Source organism: Oryctolagus cuniculus, chromosome 9 (assembly GCF_051225735.1).
Source record: "Oryctolagus cuniculus isolate XC-2025 breed Fujian yellow rabbit chromosome 9, ASM5122573v1, whole genome shotgun sequence".
NCBI classification, from domain to species: Eukaryota; Metazoa; Chordata; class Mammalia; order Lagomorpha; family Leporidae; genus Oryctolagus; species Oryctolagus cuniculus.
The window spans coordinates 72,410,955-72,429,221 of NC_142875.1; the positions used below are offsets into that span (position 1 = coordinate 72,410,955).

Genomic DNA, 18,267 nt, shown 5'->3' on the forward strand with positions numbered 1-18,267 from the left:
AGTTCTTCCCTTTACTTGATGGTTTAAGCCTAAATACTCACATACTGATATCTGATTATTGAACTAAACATAGCCCAACTATAGGACAAAAATCTCTTTATCTGTATTATCATTATTTACATTTTGTTCTTTATAGAGTATTTGGAATCCTGCTCATCTTTGTGGACATATTTCTCATCATGTCAGATGTAATTTTCAATGATAACAAAATAGTTTTCGAATGCCATTCAATTTCTTTGGCTATTGCATTATTTTTTTTCTTTGATGTTCTACTCAGAGTGTATGTTGAGGGGTAAGTTTGATTCCTTTTTTTCTTAGCACACAAAGTAATTTTTTTACACATGATCTTAGCCAAAACTGCCTAGAAACAACAACAAAGTAAATTTTAAAAAGTATTTTTATTTATTTATTTGGAAGTCAGAGTTACACAGAGAGAGAAGATGCAGAGTGGGGGGGTCTTCCATCCAATGTTTAACTCCCCAGTTGGCCACAATGGCCGGAGATGTGCTGATCCAAACCCAGGTGCTGGGACCTTCCTCCAGGTCTCCCATGCAGATGCAGGGGCCCAAGGACTTGGGCCATCTTCTACTGCTTTCCTAGGCCATAGCCGAGAGCTGGATAGGAAGTGGAGCATCTGGGTCTCGAACCAATGCCCATATGGGTTGCCAGTGCTTCAGGCCAGGGCATTAACCCACTGCGCCACAGTGCCAGCCCCAACACATAAAGTAATTTATGTTATCATGAAACATATCCCAAAATAATTGGTTGGTCAGTCCAACCAAATGTGTACCTCTTTATCAAAATCTTTCTTCTGACACGCAAAGTCCATAGAGAAACAGCAATTCAAATCCCAGTTTTTCACCAATTGGATGTTAATAGTATATAGTCTCCAACGGAATATTGTAGAAGCTTCTTTGAATAGATAAAGAGGATGCAAAATAGAACCAGCAGCTGATGTGTCCACATGCACATTAACAAGGAGAACATGTGTTGAATATAGATAACAAAAATTCTCAACAAAATATGAACAAGTTGATTTCAGCAGCACATCAAAAGGATCATTCACCATGATCAAGTAGGATTTATCCCAGGGATGCAAGGATGATGGCAGCAACGTCAATCAATTAACATGATATACCACATCAAGGTAATGGATAAAATCCTGATCATCTTGATAGATACAGAAAGAGCATTCAGTAAAATTCAACATCAGTTCATAATAAAAACTCTGAACAAATGAGGTATATGAGGAATGTACCTCAATAATAAAGGCTATAGGTGAAAAACTGATAGCCAACATTGCACCGATTGGAGAAAAGCTGAAAGCAGTTCTTCTAAGATCTGGAATTACACAAGGCTGTCCTCTCTCAGTACTTTTATTCAGAACAATACTGAAAGTTTTGGCAAGATTCATTAGGCAAGAGAAAAAACTAAAAGGCATATAGGAAGGGGAAGTCAAATTATACATATTGGTAGATGATATAATTCATCTAAAGACCCCACCAAAAGAATGTCAAAAATAATAAACAAATTCAGTAAAGTTGGAGGACACTAAATCAACCTGGAAAAATCGGTAACATTTAAAAGGATTTCTTTATTTAAAAAGCATACTACCAGAAAGAGAGCAAAAGGCAGAGACAGAGAAAGATCTTCTACCTGCTGGTTCACTCCCCCAATGGCCATGTCTAGGCCAGGACTAGGCCAGGCTGAAGACAGAATCCAGGAACTTCATCTTTGTCTTCCACATGGGTGATAGGGGCCTAAGTATTTGAGCTATCATCTGCTGCCTTCCCAGGCACATTAGGAAGCTGCAACAGAAGCAGACTAGCTGGGATTCAAACCAGGCAGTCCAATATGGGATGTGGGTGTCCCAAGCGGTTCCTTAACTGCTGCACCACAATGCCTGATCCACTGGCAGTCTTGTTATATACCAATAATGAACTTGCTGAGAAGGAAATCATAAAAACAATCATGCATGATATCAATTTTTTAAAGAAAGCATCATGGAGTAAAATTAACCAAGGATGAGAAACACCTCTACAATGACAATTATAAAACACTGATAAAAGAAATTGAAGCACACACACACGTACAAAGAATGAGGTCCCATATTTGTGGGTTGCAAGAGTTAAGATCGTATAAGATGGTATAATCGCCATCAAAATACCCAATGCCATTGTTTACATAACTAGAAAAAATCCTAAAATTCACATAAAAGCACAAAAGACTCCAAATAACCAAAGTAATCTTGAACAAAAAGAACAAAACTTAAAGCATCACAAGCATAATATTAAATGATAGTAACCAAAATATCATGGTATTGGCATAAGGATACATAGAGCAATGAAACAGAACAGGGATCCCAAAATTAAATCCACACATCTATAACCAACTGATTCTCAACTAAGTCACCAAAAATATACCATGGAAAAATGACAATCTCCTCTATACATGATGCTGGGAAAGCTGAATATCCATAGACAAAAGATTAAAGTATCACCCTTCCCTACTTCTCACCCTATACAAATATCAACTCAATACAGATCAATCTAAATATAAGGCCAGATACTGTGAAACACCTAGAAGAAATCATAGGAAAAACACTTGAAGGCATCAATATAGGCAATGGGTTTTTGGATAAGACCACAAAAGTACAATCAACAAAAGCAAAAATAAATAAATGGAATTTTATTAATCAAAAAAGCTTCTGCATGGTCAAAGAAACAATCATCATAGTGAAGAGATGGGAGAAAGATTTGTAAACTATATATCTGACAGAGAATTAATATCTAGAATATGTAAGGAAGTAAATGAAGTCCACAGAAAAATTCAGATTCCCAAAAAAGATTTATTTGAAAGGCAAAGTTACACAGAAATAAGAACATGTATATGAAGTACAAATATTGGTACCTTTATTAAGAGTTGACTCATGGTGCTGGCACTGACTCAGTGAGCTAGGCTGCCACTTTGCAATGCCAGCCTCCCATGTCAGAGAAACAGTTTGAGTCCCAGCTGTTCCACTTCTGATCCAGCTCTCTGATAATACTTCTCTGAAAGCAGTGGAAGATGGCCCAAGTATTTGGTCCTGCCACCACATGAAAGACTTAGATGGAGTTCTCGGCTACTGCCTTTGGCCTGGCCCACTCTTAGCCATTGCTATCACTTGGGGAGTGAACCAGAAGATGAAACATTCTGTCTCTCTCTTTCTGTCTCTGTCTCTTTCTATGTGTCTTTGTCACTCTGCCATTCGAAAAAATATTTAAAAAATAACTGAATCATAAATGACATTTAACAGTATACTAAGTACTAGACAATAAATCATAAATCACCCTGTGTCTTATCTCAGGATGAAAATTTTGGAGCTGGCACTGTGGTACAGTGGGTTTAGCTGCCACCTGCAGTGCCGACATCCCATATGGCAACTGGTTAGAATCCTGGCTGCTCTACTTCCAGTCCAGTCCTCTGCTAATGCACCTGGGACAGCAGTGGAAGATGACCCAAGTCCCTAGGCCACTGCACCCATGTGGGAGACCTGGAGGAAGCTCCTGGCTCTGGCCTGGCAGAGCCCTAGCTGTTTGGGCAATTTAGGAGAGTGAATCAGCAGACAGGAGATCTCTCTCACTCGCTCTTTCCCCTTCTCTTTCTCTCTGTAACTCTCTGCCCTTCAAATAAATAATCTATAAAAAAAAAAAAGAATGCAAATTTTAGTGAGGTGAAGAGGAGACATGAAGCATGCTCATCCCATTAGAGGGCCTTGGTAGTGAAGCAGTGGTCACTTTTTCTCTGCCAGCTTTCTGAGAAGGTGTGTGGTATGAGCCAAGCCTTGGACATGACCAATAGGGGAGTCAAGAACTAAGTTCTCCAGCCTCCTTTCATCTAGAGGTCTCAGAAGGCAGTTTGTCTCCTCTGTTGACTCCCCATCCTCATGGCATTGAACTAAGCAGAGTTGCCCAAAATCAGGTTTCTCAGACCCTGAAAGGGGCCTCCTTGACTCAGAAAGAGCATTTCCTGGAGAACAAATGCCCATGTCTGAAGGAGCCACTTTGAGGAGGAAGCTGTGGTGAATGGAGTTCATCTTTGCCTAAAGGAGGCTACAGAAGCCTGCTGGTATTCCAGTGTGGGTTCAGAGCCAGAATGTGAGTTTGCAGGTCTAAATAGTGGATGCTTCTTCATCTCATAAGCTTCTCTGTTATAACTCCTCACGGCTCCAGGTGCTCTAATAGTGTGACATATTCAACTTCCATTTCCCAATAGTACTGCCCAATATCCCACATTTCTTCTGTCACCCACATGAAATCAATGCTTACCTCTTATTCTGTGGTTCTCCTCTATCTCTTACTACACTGAAACTGCCATAGTAAAGCTTTAGTTATACATATGAATCTATTAATGAATATAAATTTCCTATATGTAAAATTTCCATTCACATTTCATTTTTATCAAAGTTGAATCTAGAAATTTCATCTTAAATAATTATTGAAAGGAGAATGTTTAATGGCAATGAGTCAAATAATATGTACTTTTAAAATATTCCTATCTTGTGAGGGACAAACTTTTTTTATATTGCAGGAGGAAGACATATTTTACTGATCTATTTAACATCTTAGATGCTGTCATTATTGCAATAACTCTCTTGATCGATACCATTTACTTCTTTTTTGACCTAAGATTTCTGAAAGACGTACCAAGGTATGAAACATATGATATATCTCTCAGTTTTTTCTTTTCCTTTTTCTATTTTCTGTGGTAATTATTCCACATAGTCTTTTCAACTTGGAATATTCTGATTCTGTACCAAATAAGCTACTTAAAAAAGAAATCTTAGATAAATTTCCATGCACTTCAACCTTTCATTTTAGCATAGGCAAAATTCAAATAACTTTAATCATGAGTCTCAAAGAACAGCAAACAAAACAGAAAAATAGTAAGTGTTGTGGATAGCAATGCAGAGGTAGTTTTGCAGTATAGTTATTGTAGAAATTAGGAAAGCTGAGGCAAAGTTAAAACTGTTCAGGATTAGGCAATTAATTTTTTCTACTGGAGCAATGAGGAACAGAAGCAAATATGATTTGGGATGTACATATAGTGGGTGGGAGCTCACCAGGCTTATCCATTAGTCAAATAGCTGACTTTCTTCTGTATTCCAGCTTCCCTTGGCTTCAATTCAGACCCAATTAACTGTGTTATGTGTTAGGCTTTGGAGTTGTTTGAAAATAACATGAGCCACAGGTGGGGGTGGGCAGGACCACTATGTTCTTAAATCTGTATATATGAAATACATGAAAATTGTACAGCTCAAATAAAATTTAAAAAAAAGAAAATAGCATAAGCCAATGTGGTCTTCAATAAGAAACCTGAGCAGCTAGGAGAAAAATACCTTGGTCCCAATTCCATACCTACTAAATCTGTATCTCTGGGACCCAAACAAGCTATCTTTAAACAAGCTCTTTCAGGTGATGCATTTATGTGTGCCCAAGTTAGAAAAGTATTAGTCCGGAATATTAGTTCCCGGATAGCCCACTTGGGAAGGGTGTCAATTTGTTGTATGTTTGATGTTCATTCGCAGTGGTAGTGAACCTATGTTACTGATGGGAATAACTGTTGAATAATAAGCTTGTTTTGCTGGGGAAAACTTGAAAATTTCTTCAACTGTAAATGTTGAATAAACAAATTCTAAGAACTTATTATCACTTTTCTAGGATGAATTTCTCAACTTTATTATTATGGGCAGTTTAAGTTGGATAATTCTTTGTTAGGGGGAAGGGGGAAATTTTATTTATTGTATGGTATTTGGCAGCAATCTTGGCATTTATCTACTAGATGTGAGTAGCACCCCATACCAGCAGCTGTGACAATCCCAAATGTCTCCAGATCATGCCAGGATGGCCAGGGGCAGGTGGCATAAGTGCCCCTGGTTAAGAACCACTGCTTCAAACTTTGTCTATCCGGATAAAATCTTGTTTCTAAAACAAAAAATGTATCTTTTAAATGTTTGTTAGGGTGGCCGTTCTGCTTCGACCTCTACGCCTTATAATTTTGGTAAGAGTTTTCCATCTGGCTTACCAAAACAGACAACTCCAAAAGCTGACCAGAAGACTGGTGAGTGGGCAAAACTTGTGTTTTGGGACATAATGGCAAGGGATGTAGATACCTATATAATGTTCTTCACTTCTAAGTTGATTTGTGTTTGACAAGTTAATTATTGTTTTGAACTCTCAGGTTTCAGAAAACAAAAGGCGATACAGGAGAGATGGATTTGACCTAGATCTCACTTACATAACTGGTTTGTTAAGCTTAGCTATTGATTTACTTACATTGTCCTACTTTTCTTGTGTGCAAATTTTTATTTTGCTTTTGCTTTTTCTAAGCCATATTCTTCCATTTTTCCCCCCACAAAGACATATGCCAGTGAGATGGTATGACATATCTGTAGTTTAACTCTCACAATGGAAGCTCTCCACATCATACCAAATCAGGGATACTTGACTGCTCTAGAGAAAGTTGAATGATTTTCAGTTTCTTGAGAATTTATTGAGTTCGGATAGTTCTCTTGGGTCTTACAGATCCAGAGAGTCCTCTTCTCTTCTTAGAATACCAGAGATGGAGGCCACTGCATTGCAGGTCTTAAAAGTCTTCTGAGTCAGGAGTGTTGAAACCCTGGAAGTTCCCACAATCACCAGAACCCAGACCTCTCAGTTTTCCTTTGGTGCTTAACGAGGTGCTCCAGAATGAGCTCAACACAACTCTGGCATATTACTAGAATCAACTGAGTCTTAGGACACCATGACATTTAACTGGTCATTACACTGGGTAATTTAGTATATTCTCTTGGTTATCCTGTGTCTGGGATAGCTTTTTTCTGTCAACCTCAACCTTTAAAGTTTTTTTCAAAGTTTCCTTTATTGTATTTGAAAGGCAGAGTTACAGTGACAGGGAGAGGGGAACAGAGAGAAAGAAAAAGAGAGAGAGAAAGAGACAGAGAAATATTTGCCATTCACTGGTTCACTCCCCAAATGGCTGTACTGGTGAGGGCTGAGCCAGGCCCAAGACAGGAGCCAGGAGCCAGGAGCCAGGAGCTTCATCTGGGTCTCCCACATAGGTGGCAAAAACTCAAGTGCTTGAGCTATCTTCTGCTGCTTTCCCAGGCATGTTAGTAGGGAGCTGGATGAACAGTTGGGATTCAAACTGACACCCATCTGGGATGTCTGCCTCACAGGAAGCGGCTTAACCCAATATACCACTATGCCAACCCCTTGAAAGTTCTTTTCTGTAACAAAAGTCTAAACATACTTAAATTATTTTCACATATTGTTCCACATCTATAATCACATTCATAATAGTGATTATCGTGATTTTTTAGATCGCATTATCGCCATGTCATTTCCATCTTCTGGAAAGCAGTCTTTCTACAGGAATCCAATTAAGGTAAGAGTTTTTATCTAATAAATACTCAATTTTCAGTGAACACAGATGTGGAGTCATAGTTTACTGTTGACCCAGGTTTGTCAGTCTTCCTCTGAAATCTTACTCTCTAACGTAAAACATCATAATGGATTATATCAGATAGTTTTTGCTGTATTTTAAGTAATAGCCAGTATTTTTAAAATTATATATACACACAGACCTATATTAGTTTTTAAAAGAAATGAACCAAAATGTCTTCATATAGCTATGACTTTTCTAAAATTTGATAAAATCTATCATTTTATGCATATACAGAGTAATACTATATACTTTGCCTTTTATTTATTTATATAATGCTTAGACCATAATAATCAGTTCATTATCGAAATGATATCTATTCAGAATTAATTTAAATAAGAACTATATGTTAACTGGGAATTAAGAATTTGGACAATAAATAAAATAAAGCTAGCTAACCAGCCAGTTTCCTCCTCTAGTGGCAGTAAACAATGCTTACTTGGAGTAGAGAATAATTTGAGTAGCCAAGCACACTGGTTAACTGTATGAAAGCCATCCATGGGTTAGACATGACTTGGACTACATGTACCTTCATATTCTATGAATCTCTTCTAGAAGCATGAGTGAGAGCCAAAAAGTAACAGCCATCATGTTTATATAACTAACTCCTGGGTCATTCCTAGGTTATGCTGGATAGTAAGATATGTGTCTGTCTCTTTTAGGAAGTTGTGAGGTTCCTGGATACCAAACATCGAAACCATTACCGAGTCTACAATCTATGCAGTATGTACATGACTTGATATTTTGCTACTATAGATAGAAAACAATTATGAATGTAAGAAGACAATTTCATTTCTACTTGTCATTTAATCATAAGCATTTGGTGGCAGTGAGGAGAGTGAGTTCAAAAATACTGATCTTGCTCAGGTACATTTAATAGGAAGATTGAGCTCAGTGGGTGCCCTTCAACAGAGACAAGCCTGTTAGAACCCAAGAGGCAGAAGTGGAGGTTTGGTCTACTCCAGTGGTTTTAGGGTTAAGAAAACTTTCTATTTTCCCTGGAACACTGCATTGAGGACACAGACCAAAAAAAGGAATTCTCTATCCACTAGGAGTGAGTTGTGATGACAGCAGTGTACTAAGTGGGAGTGGGGAGGATTGTCATTTTTAGTCCTTGTTTATACTCCTGTGGAACTGTTGTCTTCTTTTTACTTGTTGCATACTATGGTTAGTGGTGAATTACCCCTGTGATTACAGAGTAGACTAAAATTTTAAAAAAAGAAACTAAACCTTTAAAGAATATTAACAAATGATATCCTTAAGTTACCACTCTTGTCTCTCCTGAGTTTTTCCTCTATTTGTTTATTAAATGGACATTTTGCAAGGGAAAGAATTTTGGCCAGTTACACTGCCTTTGCCCCATTGTTTTCAACTATCTTACAATAGTATAATGAATTATCTGCTAAAAAGTTAAAGTAAAGGCTATTCAAAAGTCAGTTGGATCAGTAACTTATCCATAGAATAAGTCACTAATTTTTTTATGTTTTTGAGGCCCTCAAGTTTTTTTAGAGCAGCTAGAGCCACTCAGAAAACTCCTTTTGTTTTTTTTTGTTTGTTTGTTTGTTTTATTTTTTTTTATTTTTTTGACAGGCAGAGTGGACAGTGAGAGAGAGAGACAGAGAGAAAGGTCTTCCTTTGCCGTTGGTTCACCCTCCAATGGCCACCGCGGCCGGCGCGCTGCGGCCGGCGCACCGCGCTGATCCGATGGCAGGAGCCAGGAGCCAGGTGCTTTTCCTGGTCTCCCATGGGGTGCAGGGCCCAAGCACCTGGGCCATCCTCCACTGCACTCCCTGACCACAGCAGAGAGCTGGCCTGGAAGAGGGGCAACCGGGACAGAATCCGGCGCCCCAACCGGGACTAGAACCCGGTGTGCCGGCGCCGCTAGGCGGAGGATTAGCCTAGTGAGCCGCGGCGCCGGCCAGAGAACTCCTTTTGATAAGGAATTTCAATAGAAAACTTTAACATGTTCATAACTCATCATTTATTATGTTATTAGTTATGAAAATATGACATCTGTATGATTTATTTTAGGTGAAAGAGCTTATAATCCTGAACATTTTCATAACAGAGTCCAAAGAATCATGATTGATGATCATAATGTCCCTACTCTCAGGTAACTTTTATGCAACACTGGCTATGAGAAGAGGGCCAGATACACTGGGCTTTATTGTTTTGGAAATATTTTAATTCAACTAAAAGTCTAACTTTTAAAATCAGCGAGATGGTGGTATTCTCCAAAGAAGTAAATATGTGGCTGGCTCAAGACAAGAAGAACGTAGTAGTGATTCACTGCAAAGGTGGCAAAGGTAATAGCATTTTTTCTTTTTTTCTAAAGAAATTCAAAATGTATATTAAAGTATAAAACAGATTCATCTTACTATCAAACAATATGAGTAAGGTTTAAAATTTAGAATTTTTTTAAAGATTTATTTATTTGAGAGGCAGAGTTACAGACAGGAGAGATGGGGAGGGCCTTCTACCCATTGGTTTACTCCCCATTTAGCTGCAATGGCCATAGCTGGGCAGATCCAAAGTCAGGAGGCAGGGCTGCTTCTGGGTTTCCCACATGGATGCAGGGGCCCAGGCTCATTAGTAGGGAGTTGGATTAAAGTACAGTAGCTGGGACTCTAACCCGTATGGTATGCCAACAGCAGCAGGCAGTGACTTTACCTGCTGTACCACAGCACCAGCCCCTTAATATTGGAATTTTAAAAATTGAAATGGATGTATTTCTTTTTCTATACATATAGTCCATTGTTCTAACACCATCTACTGCATGTTATTTTATTCTCTATTAATTTCTAATCCCTCTCAGCCTTATCTCACCTTTCAGGAACTGACATATCCTCACTCACTTCATCTGCAGCTTCTATTAGTGAAGAGTTGTAATGTTCCTTTGGGGGACTCATATTGTCTTCCTTATTCTTATTTCAGGTTTTAGCTTTGTTTTCAGCATATGTGTGTATAAATATATATTACACACAAATATTTATAAACTTACAGAATTTCTCTTGTGAGATTTCTGTTATGTGCTGCTCTGTGTGCGTTTCAAGTGGAAGCACAGAGCACTATCTACTGGAGCCCTGTTCACCTGTAAATCATGGTGGAGTTGGGTGTGAGCTGTGGTGCACTTAGCCCCACCTTCTGAGACCCAGATGAGTTCTCAATGATGGATTTCATGGGCTCGAGTTTCCTTGTTGCCTGACTTGCATGGTGGGGAAGAGTCTCCTCTGAGATAGTGTGGACATCGCTCCTGTGTGGGAGGTGTCGTGGGATGGCTCCCACAGTTGATGTTTGTGTGTCTGGTAGGCCAAGGTCTATGTTCGAGAATGTAAACATTAAAGATGGCTTCTGTGGGCCAGCTGCAGGTCTGGATGGGCAGGGGGAAAAGGGGTCGGACAGCATAGTTCCAATCTGTTTGCTTTTTTTATACCTTCTCTTTTTTTCCCCTCTTGGAACTTCAAAAGCAGTTCACCTATCTCCTCCTCCTGCTGCTACTCCCAGCTCCATGGACACCTAATTCCACCTAACCTGATCCACTGGGGACTGGCACCCTCCACCCCGACAACCTGTGCATGCTGCGTCTCCTCTGTTTCTCCTTCCTATTTTCCCTTTCAGCATGTACCTGCCCAGTCTGTGTTGGCCAACTGGGTTTCCCGGTGTAAATTTCCCGCAGTTCTATCTCCTGCATGTAACCTCTCTCCCTTTTAACTACCTATTTTGCCCCCATGTGACTTGGATATTCCTGTTTATTTTTTTTTTCTTTTTTTTGACAGGCAGAGTGGACAATGAGAGAGAGAGACAGAGAGAAAGGTCATCCTTTTGCCATTGGTTCACCCTCCAATGGCCGCCGCGGCCAGCGCACCATGCTGATCCAAAGGCAGGAGCCAGGTGCTTTTCCTGGTCTCCCATGGGGTGCAGGACACAAGCACTTGGGCCATCCTCCACTGCACTCCCAGTCCACAGCAGAGAGCTGGCCTGGAGGAGGGGCAACCGGAACAGAATCCGGCGCCCCGACTGGGACTAGAACCCAGTGTGCCGGTGCTGCTAGGTGGAGGATTAGCCTGTTGAGCCACGGTGCCGGCCCAGATTTTCCTGTTTCTAAGCTGCCATCTTTTCCCTGACCCTTTGGTTCTTCTTACAACTTGATTCTTACATTCAATTTTAGAATAATTTTGTCCGTTTTCACAATATGTTTAGGATTTTCATTGGAAAGGAACTGAATTTATTAATTTGGGAGAACTGACAACTAGGTTATCTATTTATTTGAATCATTTGGCCCTTCAATAATATTTTATACTTTATATTCACAGTGGTTTTTGTAGTCCATTTTCTGTTGTGGTAGCAAAAATACCGAAGGCTGGGTACTTTATAATAAAAGTGGTTTATTTAGACCACAAATTTGAAGGCTGAAAGTCCAGGATCAGGCAACCCCATGTGTTTGGGCCCTGGTAAAGCTGCTTGGTTGCATCACAGCATGTTAGATGGCATCATGGTGGGAGTGATGCATTCGGTTAGCACGTGGTACTTATATTACCTTCTTAATAGAAAGCTGCTAGATTCTGTTGATAGTTTGGTTTACAGTTCTTGTATCCGGGCCATGGGTATGATTGGATATTCTTTTTTTAGTTTCCCTCATAATGTTAATTTCAACTGTTGGCTTCACAAAATGAGCTAGGCTGCATTTCCTTTCTTTTTTATTCTCCAAGTCTGTTTAACTTGGTTATTATTTTTTTTTCTTTACCTTAAATGTAAGCTAGGACTCCCTAGTGAACCCACATCAACCTACAGTTTTCTCTGTGGATGTTTTCAAGTTGTAAATCAGATTTTGTTAGATATAGGATTGTTTAAAACTATTTCTTGTATCTATTTTAGTTAGTTGTATATTCCCAAGCATTTGTCCATTTTATATACAATTTCAAATGTCTTGGCATCAAATTGTTCAACATATAATCTTACTATTCTAATATCTAGAGTGTGCTCCCCTTTTTATTCCCTATGTAGCTTTCTTGATGCCTTGTCTCTATTTTCTTTGATTAGTTTCACCAGGGATTTTTCAATTTTATCAATCTTTTCAAAGTACCAAATTATTAGATTATTGTTGGTAGCTCTTTTTTTAGTATTATTATATTAGAGGGGAGAGACAAAGAGAGCACTGGCACTCCCATCTGCTGGTTCATTCCCCAAATACTCAGAACATCAGCCCCAGTAGTAGCCAGGAGCCAGGAGCCAGGAGCCAGGAATACAGTGCTGGTCTCTCAATGTGGATGGCAGGAAATCAAATTACTTGAGCCATCACCACTGCCTCCAAAAGTCTGTATTAGGAGGAAGCTGGAGTCAGGAGCCAACCAAGCTGTTGATCAGTAGCCTCCTTTTCAGGAAACTTCATGCAAAAGGTGGAAAAACTCCTCTTTGGAAGTACCTGGCTTAGAATAGTGTTTGCAATGACAGACTGAGAAAGCAATTTAGCGGTTCATTAAACATTTTTAAAATGATAGAAAATTCTGTGCATCTCAGGTAAAAATAAGTTTGGAATTACATTAAGTAATTAGGTTCAGTGTGTACTAAGTAAAAAGCTACAGTAATTAAGCAAACATTTTTATTTTTTTTTTGAGACACAGGATGGTACTCACGTTTTATTGTAAAATAAGAAACCGATATAAAAAGGGGATATAAAAAGGGAAGAGGACTGGCGGTGACAAATGCAGATGTGCCTTGCAAGGTGCAAAAGAAATTGACCCTGAGCATTGTGGGGAAAGTGAAAAAGGTCTTAGTAGATGCAGATGGTACATGAGATGGAATCCTCCAGGCGTAGGTTAGGGCAGGACTTCTTTCAGGTGCCATCGTCACTAAGAGGCTGGGCAGGATTTGGCTGCACCAGCGTAGACCAGGTGCCCAACCAGTGAAGCTGTCAACCCAGCCAGCAGGAGGGCAGGGAACCAGCTCCCATGAGGGTGCCACATCCCAGCCACCCTATAATAAAGGGTGCTTTCCAGGACAGCCACACAGCATTTCATTAATCCTCACAGTAGACCCTGTGAGGTAGGCATGATCAGCATTTCATGAAGTTGTGGCCACATCCCTGCTCAGCACAGCAGGAGGGCTGGGCTTCCCACCCAGCCTAGGGCTGCTTCTCAGAGCATTTTTCCCCCCAAACATTCCTCACAGTCAAAATTCTAAAAGCTAAGGCTGGCCCATCCTAGCTCCCACTGCCCCTCCCTCCCTCCCCCCAATACCACCAGTGCAGGCCAAGGCAAGTGGAAGAATTCCTGGGAGTTCTGAGGCATACCTCTACCAAGTAGGGTTCAAGCACCTGAGTCCCAAAATGTCAAGGTAGGAGGGCATGGGGGTCGTCAACGTGGTCAGAAGGTGAGACCTCAGTCTGAGTTGGGCCCCTCTCTCTTGAACATTAGTTTTTTACTGCAGGAGGTAGACTGCCCCTTCTTGGCCTTTGGGCAGCTGGAGTGAGCCCTGCTCCCCCAGGGCTCCTTCTTGGCCTTGGCATCCTTGAGCTCCAGGACCTCATTCAGCTCTTGGAACACCTTGAAGCATTCACGCCCACGGATCTTAATGATGCAATATTCTCTATCAAGTGGCTTCTTTTTCTTGGGAGAGGAGTCGGTGGTGGTGGTTGGCAGTGCTTGCTTAGAGCTCCCGGGGGGCAGCTCAGGGCAGGACTCCCCTTTCTTGAGGAAATTTTCTTCCTCTGTGCCGTGGTCCCTCCCAGGACAGGCACACACTCGCACCTCAAAGCTGTTCCATCCTAGCAGGTTCCCCCTGGAATCTTCCAGTGTGATGAGGGTGAGGATGGGCCACCGGTTCATGCCCCCCATGCAGGAGCTGTTACACATGTAATTATAGTGGATGGTGGTACAGTCAGGGCCAACGTCGGGTGGCTCATAGGGCACCACCACACTGTGTCGGAAGGTGTTTCTGTCATCCAAATACTCAGCACACAGATTTCCCTCCACCCGGATGAGATGCTGAGAGAGGGGCCAGATCATCACTATCGGAACAGCACTCGTGGTGGGGGCAGTGTCTGACAACTTCCTTCATGTGTTGAGACTTCTTGAAGATGGCCATGGCCCGCACACGGGTGCCAGGCAGGGGTGTTGAGTCGACCCACAGCTGCACAGGGCAGGTGTTTGCTAGCTGCTAGAAGAGCTTGTTGAGGCAGGGGGAGTACGTGCAGGTGACAGACTTGGCCGTCCCAGAGTGCAGGAAGCCCAGCCGGAAACTGGAGTTGCCGTGGTAGGTCTTTTGGGAAGGGACAGAGGATGACAGGGGCCAGCAGGTGGCTGGTGCAGGGGTCGCCAGCCCAGGGGCAGCTGGGGTGGGGGCCTCTGGTGCAGGAGCTGCTGGTACTCAGAGCCCTTCATCTGGGTCTTCGTTGAGCCAGTTGGCAACATCTTTAGTGGACAGCAGATCATCCAAGGGAGGGTTCAGCAAGGTGGTCAGCAGGTTGTACTCAGAAAGCAGTTTCCATAGGTCTGAAAGTGTCTCCTGACTCAGGGGAGGCTCCAGGCTGAGAACTGACTACAACTCCTCCATGGCAGCACCCAGGAAGCTGGCCCGGTCGCCAGTCCTCAGGAGAGCGCATCACAGCCCCAGACGCCAGGTGCCCCCGCAGCGCAGTGGCTACCTGCACCCTGGACGGTGGCCCCCAGGAAACAACATCTTTTTAAAGTTAAATTTTGTATGGCAGATGAAAAATAGAAATTCAAATAAAACTCGAGAAATTTTGAGGATAAATGACATGAAGCATAAGGTCAAGGATTTGCTTTAAAATGTAACAGTGGAAAAGAAAGGAGATGGCACAGAAGAAGAAAGGATAGAGGATAGAGGAGAGGGGAGGGGTAGGAGAGAAGCGAGGAAAGAGGAGAGGGAAAGTAACCAAGTTCAGCAAATATCAGTAATTACAAAATCAGGAAAAGTACACGAGGGTTCACTATCCTGTTCTGTATGCTTTCATATGTTTAAAAACTTTTGTACTACAATTAAATACTCTATGGAAGAAACAATGAGTATTGCAAATGCTAAAAGCCATTTTGAGTTGTGATCCTGGTTTTATTCTTTTTCTAAAAGAATGTTTAATTTATTTGAAAGGCAGTGGCACAGAAAGAGAGAGGGAGAGGCAGAGAGATCTTCTATCAAGTGGTTCACTCTCCAAATGGCCACAATGACCAGGACTGGGGATGGCTGAAACTGGGAGCCTGGAACCCTTTCTGGGTCTCCCCCATGGGTGGCAGGGGCCCAAGTACTTTGGTCATCTGCTAAATCCCCAGACTCATTAGCAAGGAGCTGGATCTGAAATGGACTAGCTTAACCTGCTGTGCCACAACTCTGACCGCTATTTTTAACGTTTATAGATACTTTTATTTATGTTATATGGATCATAGAGTGTAGAATTAGTTCCTAATTAGCAAGTGAGGCTTTAGGCTTGGAGTCCTAGGCAGAACTGACTGCCTCCAGTGTGTTTCCCAGCATCTGTGATTCAAGACAAGTACACATGTGCACAAGTGTATCATGTCCATTTACAGAACCAAATTCCAGATACAACCATAAAACAGCGAAATATCTTGGCTATTACTAAACTATTTGTGACAAGCACATTCAGGGTGTAAAAAAGTCAATCAAAAACACACTCTGGATACTTCTGAGTGTATTTTCATACTAAGTTCTACCATGAACTAGCTTCTTAAACTAACTTTTCTTTTCTAGGAAGAACTGGGACAATGGTCTGTGCTTGCCTCATTGGTAATCAGATCTTTGGTACTGCAAAGGTATGAAACATGTTACTACAATCTGTCTTGTGCTTACTGAAATCGCCAGTTCTGAACTATCACTGCTAGGATGTTATGGTGACTCTCTGAGTCCCAATGGTTAAGTGAAACTGTAACTGGAGAGTGGGTCATTAAAAAGTATTGGTTGGCTCCTCCTTTGTTTCATATCCACTATGAAATTAGTAAATGACTACTTCTTACCCTGGACAAGGACTAGGGTAAAATGTGTGAGGCATAAAATTTAAGGGAATATAAAAAATCTCAGTAGTTAGCATAAATAATGTTAAATCAATATTTTAAAAATAAAAACGAATGCAAAAAAATCATGATGTATACACTATTAATCTTTTAAATACAAGTGGGACCCAATAGGAGCAGGATTAAGTGAGGTCAGTAAAGCCAAGTTATACAAATGCAAAGCGTTGCAGGACTTCCTCATGAGAATAATATTCAGATTAATTAGATGCATTTTGCAGAGGACCTTGGCTATCCTTAAAATTGCTGTATATACATAAAAGGCCTTGCTTTCCCACTCAGAGTCTCTCATGGTTAATTACTATTTTTGCAAAGTCAATATACATAATAACTGTAATCTGGAAATTGCTGAGAAGAGAAGGTGAGTTGTTCCCATGTCTTAAAGCAGGGTTCATTTTGCTGCCATATTTTTGGGAAGCTGCCACTTAAGTCCCTACTTCCAGCAGCTCTGGTCTGCTGGCCTGCAGTAGAGAGAAGAGGAGCTGAGGGTTATGCACAACAGTCAGCTCTCCAGGAGATGGGAGGAGTGCGAGTGGGAGGGAAATTATGGGGGAGAAAGCCAATGTAATCCATAAACCGTACTTTGGAAATTTATATTTACTAAATTTAAAAAAAAGGAAAAAAAAAAAACAGCTCTCTAGCCACTTCTGTCTTATAATCTAAGATACACAAGTTTGGAAAATAGGTGTTTCTTTAAGTCATACATCATTATGTTTCAGTGAGTTGTAAAAGCAACTTACTGAGTAGTGTTTCACTTCTAAAATGTAGATTAGAAAATATCAATGTTTGATGGGTGTGTGTGTATGCCCAAGTCTGTGTGTATATCATGGGTTTATTAATGTGGGTTACAATTTCATTTTCTTTTCATCTCAGTCTTCTCATTTGTATATTGGAAGGTAGAAAGAAGAGTTGGACCAAATAGTTTCTAAGGGCATTCTAGTTCTGAAAGTCCATGTATGCAGGAATCTTTGAATGAGACATATCTTTGATGTAGCCTTTTTAATACTGTTATTTTGAGTAGCCTCTCTTCACAGAATGCTCCCCCTTAAGGAAATAATGTGTCCTTAGAAACTTAAAACACATCTACTATGGGAAAGGGAAGATTGCAGATGAACCATTGTTATGTTGCTCCTTTTCTATAGGAAAGTCTTGCTTATTTTGCAAGTCGACGTACTGATCACACCATCAGTAGTAAATTCCAAGGAATTGAAACTCCCTCCCAAGTAAGTTTTCTTTTTAAAGGGGCACTTCTTTGGGGGGAGTGGGTTAAGATTAGCCCGACACATGGTTTCACTTTAGACTCTTCTCTGTTGGATATCAGGCAGTGGCCCTTGGGTGCCCTGCAGCAGGCTTTAACTCCTCCTCAGGACCAAAACCTATACCTCAGTCGCTGCCCATGCTTGAGGAGCAGTGGGTCCTCCCTAGAGCATTTGATATTTGTTGTTGTGTACAGAGTTCAGCAGTTGATTACTTTCCTGTAATAGGCAAGTCTAATACCTAAGATTCCAGGCCCCTAATGCTTATCAGTTGCCTTTGATTTCCCCATAGAAGAGGAACTGAGTCTTTCACAAACCCCTCCTGCGGCAATGTTGCCCTCTCAGAGAATCATGAGAACTATTTCTAGATGATTTCCTTGTGAGAGTGGTTGGGGAGGGAGAAGGAATGTCTATATTTTGATGGTTAAAGAAAAAAGAAAATAGAGGCCGGCACCATGGCTCGCTTGGTTAATCCTCCGCCTATAGTGCCG

General features: G+C 41.0%; 1 protein-coding gene across 1 annotated transcript in view; it reads right to left on the reverse strand.

The window, feature by feature from the left end:
* Positions 1–379: 379 nt before the first annotated feature.
* The window catches only part of LOC127487170 (cellular tumor antigen p53), a 56,709-nt gene continuing 38,821 nt past the window's right edge, over positions 380–18,267 (reverse strand). Inside the window, 2 exon segments of the mRNA XM_089304212.1 lie at positions 380–14,471; positions 14,473–15,131. Of these exon segments, the coding sequence (XP_089160338.1) occupies positions 13,860–14,471; positions 14,473–14,565 (705 nt within the window). The 5' untranslated portion in view covers positions 14,566–15,131 and the 3' untranslated portion in view covers positions 380–13,859.